The 12,459-nt window shown below is 38.3% G+C and overlaps 1 protein-coding gene across 1 annotated transcript in view; it reads right to left on the reverse strand.

Annotated features, from left to right (window-relative positions):
* The window catches only part of LOC111866784 (methylcrotonoyl-CoA carboxylase subunit alpha, mitochondrial), a 33,050-nt gene extending 20,652 nt beyond the window's left edge, over positions 1-12,398 (reverse strand). The window contains exons 1-5 of the mRNA XM_023856042.2: positions 12,150-12,398; positions 11,563-11,740; positions 7,297-7,514; positions 3,559-3,706; positions 1,418-1,651 (exon numbers count right to left, since the gene is read on the reverse strand). Of these exons, the coding sequence (XP_023711810.1) occupies positions 1,418-1,651; positions 3,559-3,706; positions 7,297-7,514; positions 11,563-11,740; positions 12,150-12,187 (816 nt within the window). The 5' untranslated portion in view covers positions 12,188-12,398. The remainder of the gene's footprint in view (positions 1-1,417; positions 1,652-3,558; positions 3,707-7,296; positions 7,515-11,562; positions 11,741-12,149) is intronic.
* Positions 12,399-12,459: the final 61 nt, after the last annotated feature.

Genomic DNA, 12,459 nt, shown 5'->3' on the forward strand with positions numbered 1-12,459 from the left:
ATAGCATCGTCCTTGTACGCCATTTTTAACATTTCAAGAGTTGCTGATCCACTTTTCCCGAGCAAAAAGCAGAATTTCACCGCCGCACGCTGTTCACGAAAATCAGCCATTGCAAAAACGATGATCACACAAAATAGTTGTCACTATAAACTCTGCCGAAACTAGTCCTTACCTTCTGAAGCAACGGTAGTCGGCTTATCGACTCAGGAATATTAGCTCTATGCGCTCATAGCAGCAAAACGCGGAACTACAAAAGCTCTGCCCACAAAAAAATTAGTTCAGTTTCTTTTGGGTACCCCATCGTACAGCATTACAACCCAGAGACTGTACTCTTCAATTGTGTAATTTATTTAAAAAAAGAACCTGAAGTTGGCTAGTTAATGCAAAGCATGTCAGGCACAAATATAACCATATTAATTTAATGCCCAGTGGAAAATCTCATTTCATTTGTTACTTTATACAGATCAAGTGAATCACATAATCTGAAATGAGTACATTATGAATGGTGAGCAAGGAAGACCATGGAATGATCTTGGCACAGACATACAGAATAGTTCTGTATGACACACAGACGAAGCATGCATCATATTATGTAACTTCTCTGTCGTCTCAGCTAGTGTGTAATGCTGGTTTTTCTTCAGAGATAGTGGATATGTTCAGTTTTTAAACGTATCTTAAAATTCTCAGTAATGCACATCTGGAATGATAGTATCCATGGTGCATCTTCGTGGGAGGAAAATATTATTTTTTTTTTCAGAAAAAATCCTTGGTTCAATACATTTTCTTTTATCTGAAAAATCAACCACGATGGATTAACAGCATCAGATCATATATTCAAAAAAAAGTTTTTAATATTGTAGCATGTTAACCAGCTGTTAAGTAATGACACTATAATCAAGGGCCATTGCTAGGTAATGGCTGAACACACCAATGGAGTAATGGGGAAGCAGTGTTCTCTACACAGTCTGTGTGACAGTTACATGATATAACACTAAAAGAACTGTTGGGAAAGATGTTTTCTATGCGGTCCATGCCAAGTGTTATAATCATGACAAGTCTAGAGTTCAGTTAGTTGTGAGAGAGTCACCAAGCAGTAATGGACATGAAGATGGAAGCTGAGGAAGCTACAGCATTGGAAACCGTTACCAGGTGATAATCGGTGAAGAAACAGTAGACTGAGAAGACTTAGTATGTGCTCTAGTGAACTGCTGAGTGTGTGAATTAGTGATAGTGCTATAGTTGTAGTTACGATCTGTAAGTGTTCAATAAGTCCAATTACCAATCGAAACCCCATCTATACTCACTCTAATCACATGACAATATCGAACAGTAATATTGGTGACAGAAGGCTTGAGATGTGAGAATGAACAGTGCCGTCTGTGCAAGTGACATGAGTACATCAGTTATGACTACTTACAGCTGGAGCCTCCTCAATGATCTTCTGATGTCTGCGCTGGACACTACAGTCACGTTCAAACAAATGAACATAGTTACCATGTTGATCTCCAAAAATCTGCACCTCGACATGTCTTGGTTCCTCTATAAACTTTTCTAGAAGCATCGCTTGGTCAGCAAATGACTTGAGAGCCTCACGCCTTGCTGACTCTAACTGTGACTCGAACTCAGACATTGTGAATGCAACCCTCATGCCCTGCAACATTTCATTCTTAAAGTAACTGCTCCTTAACACTCATGCATGATAGTAATGATAGTGGCCTACTTTTAAGTGCAGAACTGGAAGACAGTTCACACTTCAAGAGGCTGACGCTTCCACCTCAGAGATAAAAAGAAATTACACAAACTATAAGAACTTTATGTTTCACATCTGTATCTTTACAAGAAGTGTGAGGGCAGCAATCTGGTATTCGGGAGCATAACATACTGCTGCCCCAGATAGCCCTAGCTCAACTGAAACTGCTGGAATACTTCGGTCCACTGAATTCTTCAATGTGAATGCTGGAGAAATATCTTCATTATATGTTAAAATGAAAGACAATATATCATTCAATCAGGACAGAAAATTACTACTAATTTGCTGCAGAGTGTACCTAGAATTTAGTTATGTATTTACAGTTTATTTAATGACACTATCAGTAGTTCAGACTATACAGTGTCATATGTTAGGCTGAATTTGGATGTAAAACTAGCTGTAGCATAGTTTGAGATACTATCCTATCATTTGTTAGTATTGGATAATCTATCATTAAGTATAATAATGTTTACATGTTATTTGTATTTCTATAGCCTCTTATAGGCAATGTTTCACAGTACAGCACAATATACCACACTTCAAGAAGAATTTACTTTGCCACATGCCACATAGTTGCTGCGGTTGCATTGTTCATGCAGAGAACTGGGCTGGACACAAATAAGCAAGGAAACATTGACAGGCACAAAAACAGTGGATTCTAGAGGTTTCTGATGACAATGACGACGATGATGGTGATGATGTACAGCACTTGGGATTACTGGGGTTTTGCACTCTGTCCATCATCCGGTATTCTATAAAACACAACGTTTCGAAAACTGGATGTTTCCATCCTCAGGTGAAGGGGTGGGAGACACCTACTTTGTTTGGTCTGTTAGAAACAGCTAACATCAATCACTGGAGAGCAGATGTCTCCCACACCCTCACATGAGGATGGAAACAGATCCAGTTTCTGAGATGTGCTTTTTCAATTATCACAAGATAGACAAAGTCCAAAAACCTATTAATCCCTATAAGAAAAGTGGCATACCAACAGCATTCTGCTACAATATGACCAAGCTGTCAGTAAATCCAATCATCTGAACTAGAACCTGTCATTTCGTCACACGTACCCTCCTACATGTGACAGTATGTTCAGAATCTTGTTTTAATGTATCACAACTTGAAAACATATATTCAGTCTTCTTACATAAATACTATAGTGTTTTCTCACTTTCTTTGCAAAAATAGACTTTGTCTTCCTTGGGTAATAGCATTTGATATTATATTTTGGTCATAATCTTAAACAGTGATGTCCCTTATGAGCTGATCCCTGAATCTCTTGTGACTCACAATCCCCCTTAAGACCTATGCATTCACAATGGCCGGGTCTCTCAAGCACAAGAAAAGTGGCTCAGATCTTCTACCCATACACAACCCATGGTCATACACTCGCTTCATTTCACCTAATTCATTGCAGAGAGCGATGATAAAAGGTTTCTCAGTATCCCTAGATTATCTCTGAAACTGAAGGTACAGGTTTTGTGCTTCATGTCCAACTCATCATAAACTACTCGATTTGATTACCTCAACAGTATTAAAAAAAGTTTAAATAATATTATTAACATATAAATAAGTGGCCACATGGTCAAAGATGAGTACTATTTTCAACTTCTGGGTTCATGGGTTTGAATCCCACTTCTGTGTGTTGTTGTGTGTAGGTAGAGACCTTGCAATGCACTGATTCTCCATCTAGGAAGTCCTACAAATTTTATATAAGAGTCACAATTTCTGAAAGTAACTATGAACTGGAAGAGGCCAGACAATTTAATCAATAACGTGGGATGAAGAATACATGAATAAGACATTACCTTCCCTCCGCCACCACGAACGGCCTTGATCATTACTGGAAACCCAATGCGTTCTGCTTCTTGTTTCAGTTTAGTCACGGACTGGTCTTCGCCATGGTAACCCCCAATGATAGGGACACCTGCTGCTGACATTATGGATTTTGAAGTGCTGCAGAGCCCACAGAAAGAGTTGCTTTAATAATGAACAACCAATAAGTCAGAGTATATGCATGGAATATACATAGCCAGTAGTCTCCAGAAAAAAAGAAAACAATATTTGTTTTAAGGGTGTGACTTCAATTTAAGATTTTGCTGCACTCACTTCGCCTCTACCAAATGTTTATCTTTGAGCATATGGAAGCTTGAAACACATATTGTGCTGTAGGGTCGTTCCTTCTACTGGCCATCAGATAAACCTGCCTCTGTGGTGCTCACACTCCTTCACCTTAACACCACAAAGGATGATACCAATACTCTTTCAGCACTTTCTTAAATACCATATAAAAGAGAACCACCTGTGAAGTTTTCAAAGTACCCAGTTTTGAAGTAATATATCTCAAAATGTTATTTTCTGACACTCCACTGTTTTACAGCTGTTTCTGCCAAAAGTACAATTTTTCCCTTATGTATTTCTCCTCCTCTTCCTCCTCCCCCTCCTGTTGCTCCCAATTGGAGCATACAGCCATCTTTGAAACACTATGTTTCACTTCAGTTTCTTAATCTAAGACACTCGCTAGGACTCCTCGGACGGGATATCAGCCCGTCGCAAGGCTGCTACCAAACACAAGCAGACATCTATGCCTTGAGTGGGATTCGAACCCACGATACCAGTGTTCGAGCAGACAAAGCTGTTCCATGCTTTAAACTGCGCAGTCACTGTGATCAGCTTTATGTATCTCAGTGGTACGAAAAGAGAGTGTTTCATCTTAATCAGTTTTGTTGCTGTTGTTGTTGTTGTTATTATTAGTCTTGGAATGTTCCAATAAAAAAAATCTTGTATTTAACAACCTTGTATAAGACACACCATCCAAAAAAGAAATTCAATTTACTCCTTTGTTAGTCCTTGGTGGTTTCTGATGGTTTCCACAGTAAATGTTCCAGGACTATGTTGGCTCTGAGGTTCTCACAGCTGTGGTTATGAAGAATGCTATGTTTTGGGATATAACACTGTGTAATCCAGTGAAAGTCAACTGATGTTTTGAAGGAACTTGTCATCTCCATCTTCAGGGTCCAAAAATAAGCCAAGCATGAAACCAGCGTGAAGCATATAGTGAGCAGACCCTGAAGATGGAGCCACCACATTTTCCAATATGTTGGTTGACTTTCAATGGACTACACAGTGTTATATCCCAGAAGACAACTCTTCTGGGTCTGGGAGATGTTTACTGTTCCTTTGGAGGAACATACCACTACTTAAATTGCGGCTGAAGAGTAAGCCAAGCAAGAACCAGGTGGCAAGCAGAGAATAGATCAGTGAACCTTCTACTCCACAATACGGCACTACATTCCAGAAGACAGTACTCCTCATTTTCCAAGACATTTCACCATGGAGCTTTCAGTTCAGTTCCAGGTGATAACATGTCAGATTTCTGGTAGACAAACTGGCACAGCAGCAGGTGTTTTTTTTTTCTCCTGCTAATCATTGTTCCACCATTATTCTGAACACCCTGAGGCATGTAATTTCTCTGAGAATGCAGAACATTATCACATCTTTGGTCCTTAAGTTTGAGGCTCAATTTCTGAATTAGTAACCTGGTTTGTTACTGAATAAGGACGTTAGAAGTTAGTTTCTTTGCTCTTCTTTAATTAAGATTTCTTGTTCACACGCATAAGGTCCTTCTCCATGTACCATACTAGAGTGAGACAGAGAAATCTGAGATTCTCATGGTGATAACTATGATATCTTTGGGATATGATGTCATGCTATATGTTTCAGAGGACCTTACTGACTCCATCTTCAGGATTCACCCTGAAGACAGAGGCAGTATATTCCTCCAAAATAGTACGTAGGTCGTACCGAAAGTCATGAGCGGCTTTTTTTTTTGTATGCAACCTGGGAACAGCAGATGAAAGAGAGTACAGTGGTAGGTGGAATCAGTTGTTGTGTTAACCTCGAGTGTCTTGTGACATCAATAGCTTGCATCACATGACCAGTATCACTCATAACAAAATGGCCGACAATGATATGTCATTTTGCCAGCGTGCTGTCATCGAATTTCTTGTGAAAGAGGAAATCCCTGCTGCAGAAATTCACCAGAGACTTCAGCGTGCTTCAGCCTGTTGTCAGTCACTATACTGACTGCACTATCCTGACTCTCAAGGTAAAGCTATCTCTGCAACAGGCCATGGAGGTCCACAGGGTTGTGAGATGTCAAGGTTCACACATTTTCTAGAAAATTGACTCACAGACAGTAGTGAGGCTGTCAGCCTTACACACTGGCCAAGCGGTCTCCGTAGTCTAGGGGTAACGTTCCCACCTCATGACTCAAGGTACGCAGGTTCAAACCCGGCGGAAGTCGTGGAAATTTTAAGGGCGGAAAAATTCAGGGAACAAGTCCTCCGAGAGGGACTTTAAGCCGTGGGTCCCGTGTCGTAGCTTTACAGCATGTAAAAGAACCTCATGTCTCCAAAGGAGGCCACTGAGCTAAATTAAGGACATTTCCCACCCAACAGTAGTCTCTAACGCCTCTGGTAGATGGGGGAAGCATTGAGATACCTCTGAGCCAGTAGAGGCCGACCTCGCTGGCTGAGTAGGAACTGATGGTATGCACCAATACCAGTAAGGTATAGAGGCTGGTAGATTATAGGGGGAGCACAATAGATCAAACTGGTCGCGGTGCATGGGGAAACCCACCCCCTCCAATAATAATAATAATAATAATAATTACACACTGGCCACTCTTTACAGCCAGAAAGTTTCCTGATACTCATTTCTGTTGGAGGCTGAGTCGACCCCAGAGCCATAGTGCAGCTGCAAGTATTAGGTCAATTGAAAAATCCAGTGACCTCATCAGGAATTGAACCCAGGGCCTTATAGTGTATGGGCTTACATAAAACACACAAATTCAAATTCCTATTCTGCCAATAAATTATAAGTGCGGACATATCTTCCAGCTGCTCAGGGTCATCATCACTCCATCTCTTTCCTCTCCCTGAGACTCTATTTGTGGAGATGTAACAAGAGGTAGCCCTACAGATCAGTCATGGGAGGTGATGGAACGTCTTTCACTGGCCACAAGAAATATCCAAGATCTTAATGAAAGTCCCCAGTACAAAATATCATCAGTCATAACAAAGGTTTCAGACGTTTCTTTTCCGATGGGTTATATGATGACTCTTTTTAGTATGAAAATTATACAGTGTTGGATTGTACAATGATGGATGATTGATAAATTGGAAAAGATTTGGAAGTGGGCAGTCATGCACTAATCAAGGTACTATCCTAACATTTGCCTAGAGTGAATGTAAAAAATGACAAGAAACCTCAGTCACGATAGCCAGTACCCTGGCTGAGATTTGAACTGAGGACCTACTGATAAGTTCTAGAGCCTTACCTCTACATTAATCTTTTCAGTATTTCAGGAATTGAACTATGACATCATAGACTTGATAATCCCACAATAATACGTACTTTCATTGTTTGGTTCAAAGTAAAGAATGCATGGAAAATGACACAGAAAGGGTAAAAGAAAACAACTGTAATAACAACTTCATTGAAATATGCACAAAACTTGTGTGTTTAATTCCATCATGTTTCACCTTTTAATTCCCATGTCTCTTATAGCACTGGCTGGTGGGCCAATAAATGTAATATCTGACTGCTGACACAGCTGTGCAAACTCTGTATTTTCTGACAAGAAGCCATATCCAGGATGGATGGCCTGACATCTGGAATGTTTTGCAATGTCAACAATCTTCTGTTTCTTGAGGTAACTCTCCTCAGATGGGGGCAGTCCAATATTATATGCTTCATCGGCCTAAATTAATAAATAAACAGTAAATATTTTGGACTAAGTTGGTGCTTCACCATTCATCATCATCCTCACATATTATTTAACATTACATAACCTTTGCAGTTCACAGAGCTACTGATCAATTGACAGCAGATTTCAAATGCATCAAGGATACTATGTGTGGAAGAGTAAAAATTATACAATCCCCAAAACATTTCTGCATTGTTATAGAAAAGAGAGTTACATAAAAAAACTGGTCAAATAAATTAAGTGATTTACAAAATTCTCCATATTAAAAATATCAAATAGATCGAGTCATGTCACTAAGTGACACATCACTAGTGATGTGACTGTCCTCATAGCGAAGTATGATGAACTTGGTTTATGCACAATATATTCAGTATTACTTTTTTATGGTTACTGTCAATTTGATCACAGAATTTAGCTGTTTCACTTCTTCAGTACTTTTATCGTCATTCCCTGTATTTAGACTAATACAAGTTTTGATGTTAGAATAAAAATTTTATGACTTTTATCAAAATTCAGCATATATTTATTGGTTTTAAACAATTTGTTCAAGCCAGCAGAGATATAATTTGCACAATGTTGAAAGTAGTAAATTTCTGGGTATGAAACAGTAGTAGCGTCTTCAATAAAAAATATGGGTTTGGATTGCAAGTTGATGGTTGTGTGCAGGTCACTGATGTATATGAAAAAATGCAGAGGAACAAGTAATGAACCTGGAAAAATTCCATGTTTTACAATACTTCAGTGTGAGGTGCTGACTTTATTCCTACTTGTTACTTCCTGTTGTGAAGGCATGATTTAAACCACTGTCCAGCTATACCTCAAATTTCAGTAGTATTTCATGATTCACACAATCAAATGCTTTAGTAAGATCACAAGATATTCCAACAACATGCATTTTATTATAGTACTGTATCTGAACATTATGTGTAATTACATGTGTGATATAATCTTGAAAATGCAACACTTCATAGGTTGAAGAGTTCTGTTTTCTGGGATATGAAGTTACATGGCCCGTTAGTCAACTGACATTTTGGACGAATATGTCACCTTCAAAGAATAAGCTAAGCAAGAAACCATCATGAAGTAGCAAGGAAGTAGAATTACTGACTGCTATCTGTATGGATGGGACACATTCCTCCAAGACATCGGGTAAATATGAATGGACTACACGGCATTATATCCCAGCACCATCACCAATGCTGTGAGAACCTCAAATCCTTCTTCCTAGGTTGCCAGTTAAAACACCACTTACAAGGGAATGGTCTGATCCGAAATGTGTAATCCAGTGAAAGTCAACTGATGTTTTGAAGGAACATGTCGCCATCTTCAGGGTCCAAGAATAAGCCAAGCATGAAACCAGCGTGAGGCAGGTAGTGAGCAGAGCTTGAAGATGGAGCCACCACATTCTCCAATATGTTGGTTGACTTTCAATGGACTACACAGTGTTATCCTGCCTGATTTTTTTTTTCACTGCAAGAGTACACACAACAAAATTCACTGTCAAAATTTTAGCTGCTAATACGCACTGCAAGTATTTTTTAAAAATTGCTGAACATGGCCAATATTGTAGCCTGCCAGACCCTTGGAGAAATGTCGAGCCAGAGCAGAGCAGTACGCAACACACAACATGGCTGACTCACAGCCTAGGCTGGGGTTGTACAAACCTCTGGTACAAGCGGTTCCGCATACAGAAAAAATGAGTAACTTCGGAAATTTTTAAAAAATATTTTCAGTGTGTATTGGCAGCTAAAATTTTGACAGTGGATTTTGTTGTGTGTACTCTTGCAGTGAAAAAAATCAGGGCAGGTTTCGACATGTCGGATCAGACCATTCCCTTGTTAGTCCATATTTTCATATACGTTTACAACAAGTTTTAGCCACCTGATGATGGCTCTGTGTGGCCAAAATATGTTGTAAATATATACAGAAATATGGCTCACGTGGTGTTTTAACAAAAATCTACAAAGTGTTGTATTTACAAGACTATATTACACAAATGTATTCTATCATTAAGAGCCTGTAAGATTTCATCTGTAAAATTTACTAGAGCTTCATAAATCCAAACTGTTCACCTGCAAGAGTGCTGTTCAAGTTTCAGATATTATTTTCTCTTATAAATAAAATGTTCAAACATTTTAAACATTAATATTAGTATTTAAATTGGTCATTAGTTGAATACGCAAGATGTTTCACCTCTTTTACACAATAGGTTCACTTTAAGCCATTCTGGGAAAGCTCCTACTGCAACTGATTGGTTGCAAAGATAACTTAAACAGATGATGAATCTGCGAAGTTTTGGGGTAATTCTGTTTATACTTCATCATAATCATGCAAAGTTTCTTTCTGGGTTTTAATCTCAGCATTAGATACTTTGTAGCATATTTGGTTGTTAAGTTTTTGGTGTCATTGTTAATTGTTTCTGTAACTGTTACTAAGTACTGAAAGAGTCTGCCAGGAGTTCAGAACGTTTTGTTATATTATTACTCATCTTTATTGATGAGGTTCCTTCTCCAGAAGAGTTTTTACCTATTTCCTTTTTCACAATTTTTCAGACTACCTGTACTTTATTATATAACTCTAAATGTCCCTATAAGGCAATGCATACATTTTGCCTGTTTAATAACTTGAGGTAACATCCTTCAACATTTCCAATAGCAAATCTTCATTATTTGGTTTGGACTAGATGACCTACTTAGGCCAAGATCATGTTTATGTTTATGAGATGTCTTGATACTGTGACATGATAGCTGAAAGCCAGACTAGTGTAACAAGTAGAATACAGAGTAATGAACAGAGGACTGTGTGTGTGCTGCAGTTGTAATGATCTTCAGAGTGTTAATTAGCGAGACTGTTATAATTATTAATAGGTACAAGTTATAAGCATCCAGCAAACCCAACTGCCAATCCAAACCGTATCTAGACACTAACATGTGACAATATCTTCAATTATCCAATCTTTATTTTCAAGCACACTTTTCTCTGTTTTGGCATGAAAGGCTGCTTAAATATGCTAAAGAATATTTTTATGAATGTGTTAAATTTTGAGGTTACATCATGGCTGCTGAATTCTGATTCCCAATTTTCAATACTTAGATGTGCTGTAAATTGTTTATGACCTAGTTCATGTATAGTAATCATTAAGTGAAAACAATTCTGTATTTTTTATACCTAGAAGTTCAACATCATGATCAAAGAGCTCATTTATCAGAGGTTTGATTGAAATAATATCTCTGCTGGAACTGTACACAAAAATATTATCTATGGCAATACTAGAGTAATGTTGAATTCTTATAGGAACTTGACCACCGACATAAGTTTAAAAGATGTCAGCAATAAGTTCATACATTGTCTGTGGTTAATTTCTTTTTTTTTAATACGCATAGTGAGGGGTGGAGTCAAGTTGGGTCCACTCAGCACAGCAGCCACTGATTGGACTATTGTATCTGCCCCGGGTGATTATGATGGAGAATTTGGTGCAATGAAGAATGGCAGGGGAAACCAAAATACTTGTAGAAAGCCTACCCCAGCACCACTTTGTCCACCACAAATCCCACTTGACCAGACCCGGGTTTGAACCTGGGCTGCCATGGTTGGAATCCAGCGACTAACCACTTGAGCTATGGTGCAGCCTTTGTCTGCGGTTATTTTCAGTAATAAGATCATATGTCGCAACAGAAAGACAAATTCTGCTTGGGTTTAAAAAGCTAATTTATATTTTACAACTTGTTTAAATACAGTTCATAATCACCTGTGAGTGCTCTGTATACAGCTAAGACAATCATGTCCAAGACATGTAGTACAAAGGTGCACTCCAGATTTCATCCCCCTTGGCAAATTTGGAATACTTTCAGCACCTCCTGTGAGCACTAATGTGAGACATTTCAGCATCCCTTTTACCATTACAAATTTGTGTATGTAAATTCAGGGCGAAAAATGTTGTTCCTTTACCACTTATGACTGGCCACTTGTTAATCCAGTCATTCCACTAGACCCTGAGTGTGGAAGAATATAAAGGACAAATTGCCTGAAAAGGCCACCATACCATTTCCACATGCATTGCACTGGTGTCAGCATCACTGTAGACTGCTACTGTTTGTATTCCTAACTTCTTAGCTGTCCTGATCACACGACATGCAATCTCACCTCGATTTGCGACCAAAACTTTGCTTATTTGAGCATGGTTTGACGCCAAGCACCACGGCTGGCGCTGAAGGGACAGACTGCAAAAAGTAATGAGTATTAAAATATAGGTTTATCCACAGGCTTCTTAAATACATAATTTCATATTTAACGCTAGTTACTAATACACTAATGACCTATAAGATTTTAACTGCACTGTTTTTTAAACAAATCTCAGCTCAAAGAAAATTCAGAAATCAACATTGCATGTAACTTCAAATTGTAATTAGTATTACAAATATGTCAAAAGTATTACAGATAAATTTCAAACATTAACATCTAAGTTATAAGCAAATCAGTATGGCTGCCAATAATAAAATATGGTTTTCTTTATTTATTTATTTCGTCTCTATAGATCATTGTTACATAATATAGGACAAGTCAGTTACTGTTACGTATGTAAAAGCGTTTCAGTTCCAAGTTTGTTGGGTTACGGTTGGCATTATTTACCATTTTGTAAACAGTTTTCCTTGGTTATGCATAGTCATTGGTGGAAAAGGACCGGCTTATCCCTTGATAGTCACTGTTAGAAGTTATATTGACTCAGCTTTTGACTATACATGTTTCATTAAACTCCTGCTTACGGGTTACCTCGGCAGACACTGTCCGGTGTCCAACACTGATTTGTAAACTAGAAATTCAACATTTTTCACAGGCTTCGTTTTATAACGTCTATATATATATATATATATATATATATATCGCAAAATAATTGAGGAACTGGATTTGTGTTGGCTACGTTGAAATGATAGAAATAACG

This window comes from Cryptotermes secundus, unplaced genomic scaffold (genome assembly GCF_002891405.2).
Source record: "Cryptotermes secundus unplaced genomic scaffold, Csec_1.0 scaffold384, whole genome shotgun sequence".
NCBI classification, from domain to species: Eukaryota; Metazoa; Arthropoda; class Insecta; order Blattodea; family Kalotermitidae; genus Cryptotermes; species Cryptotermes secundus.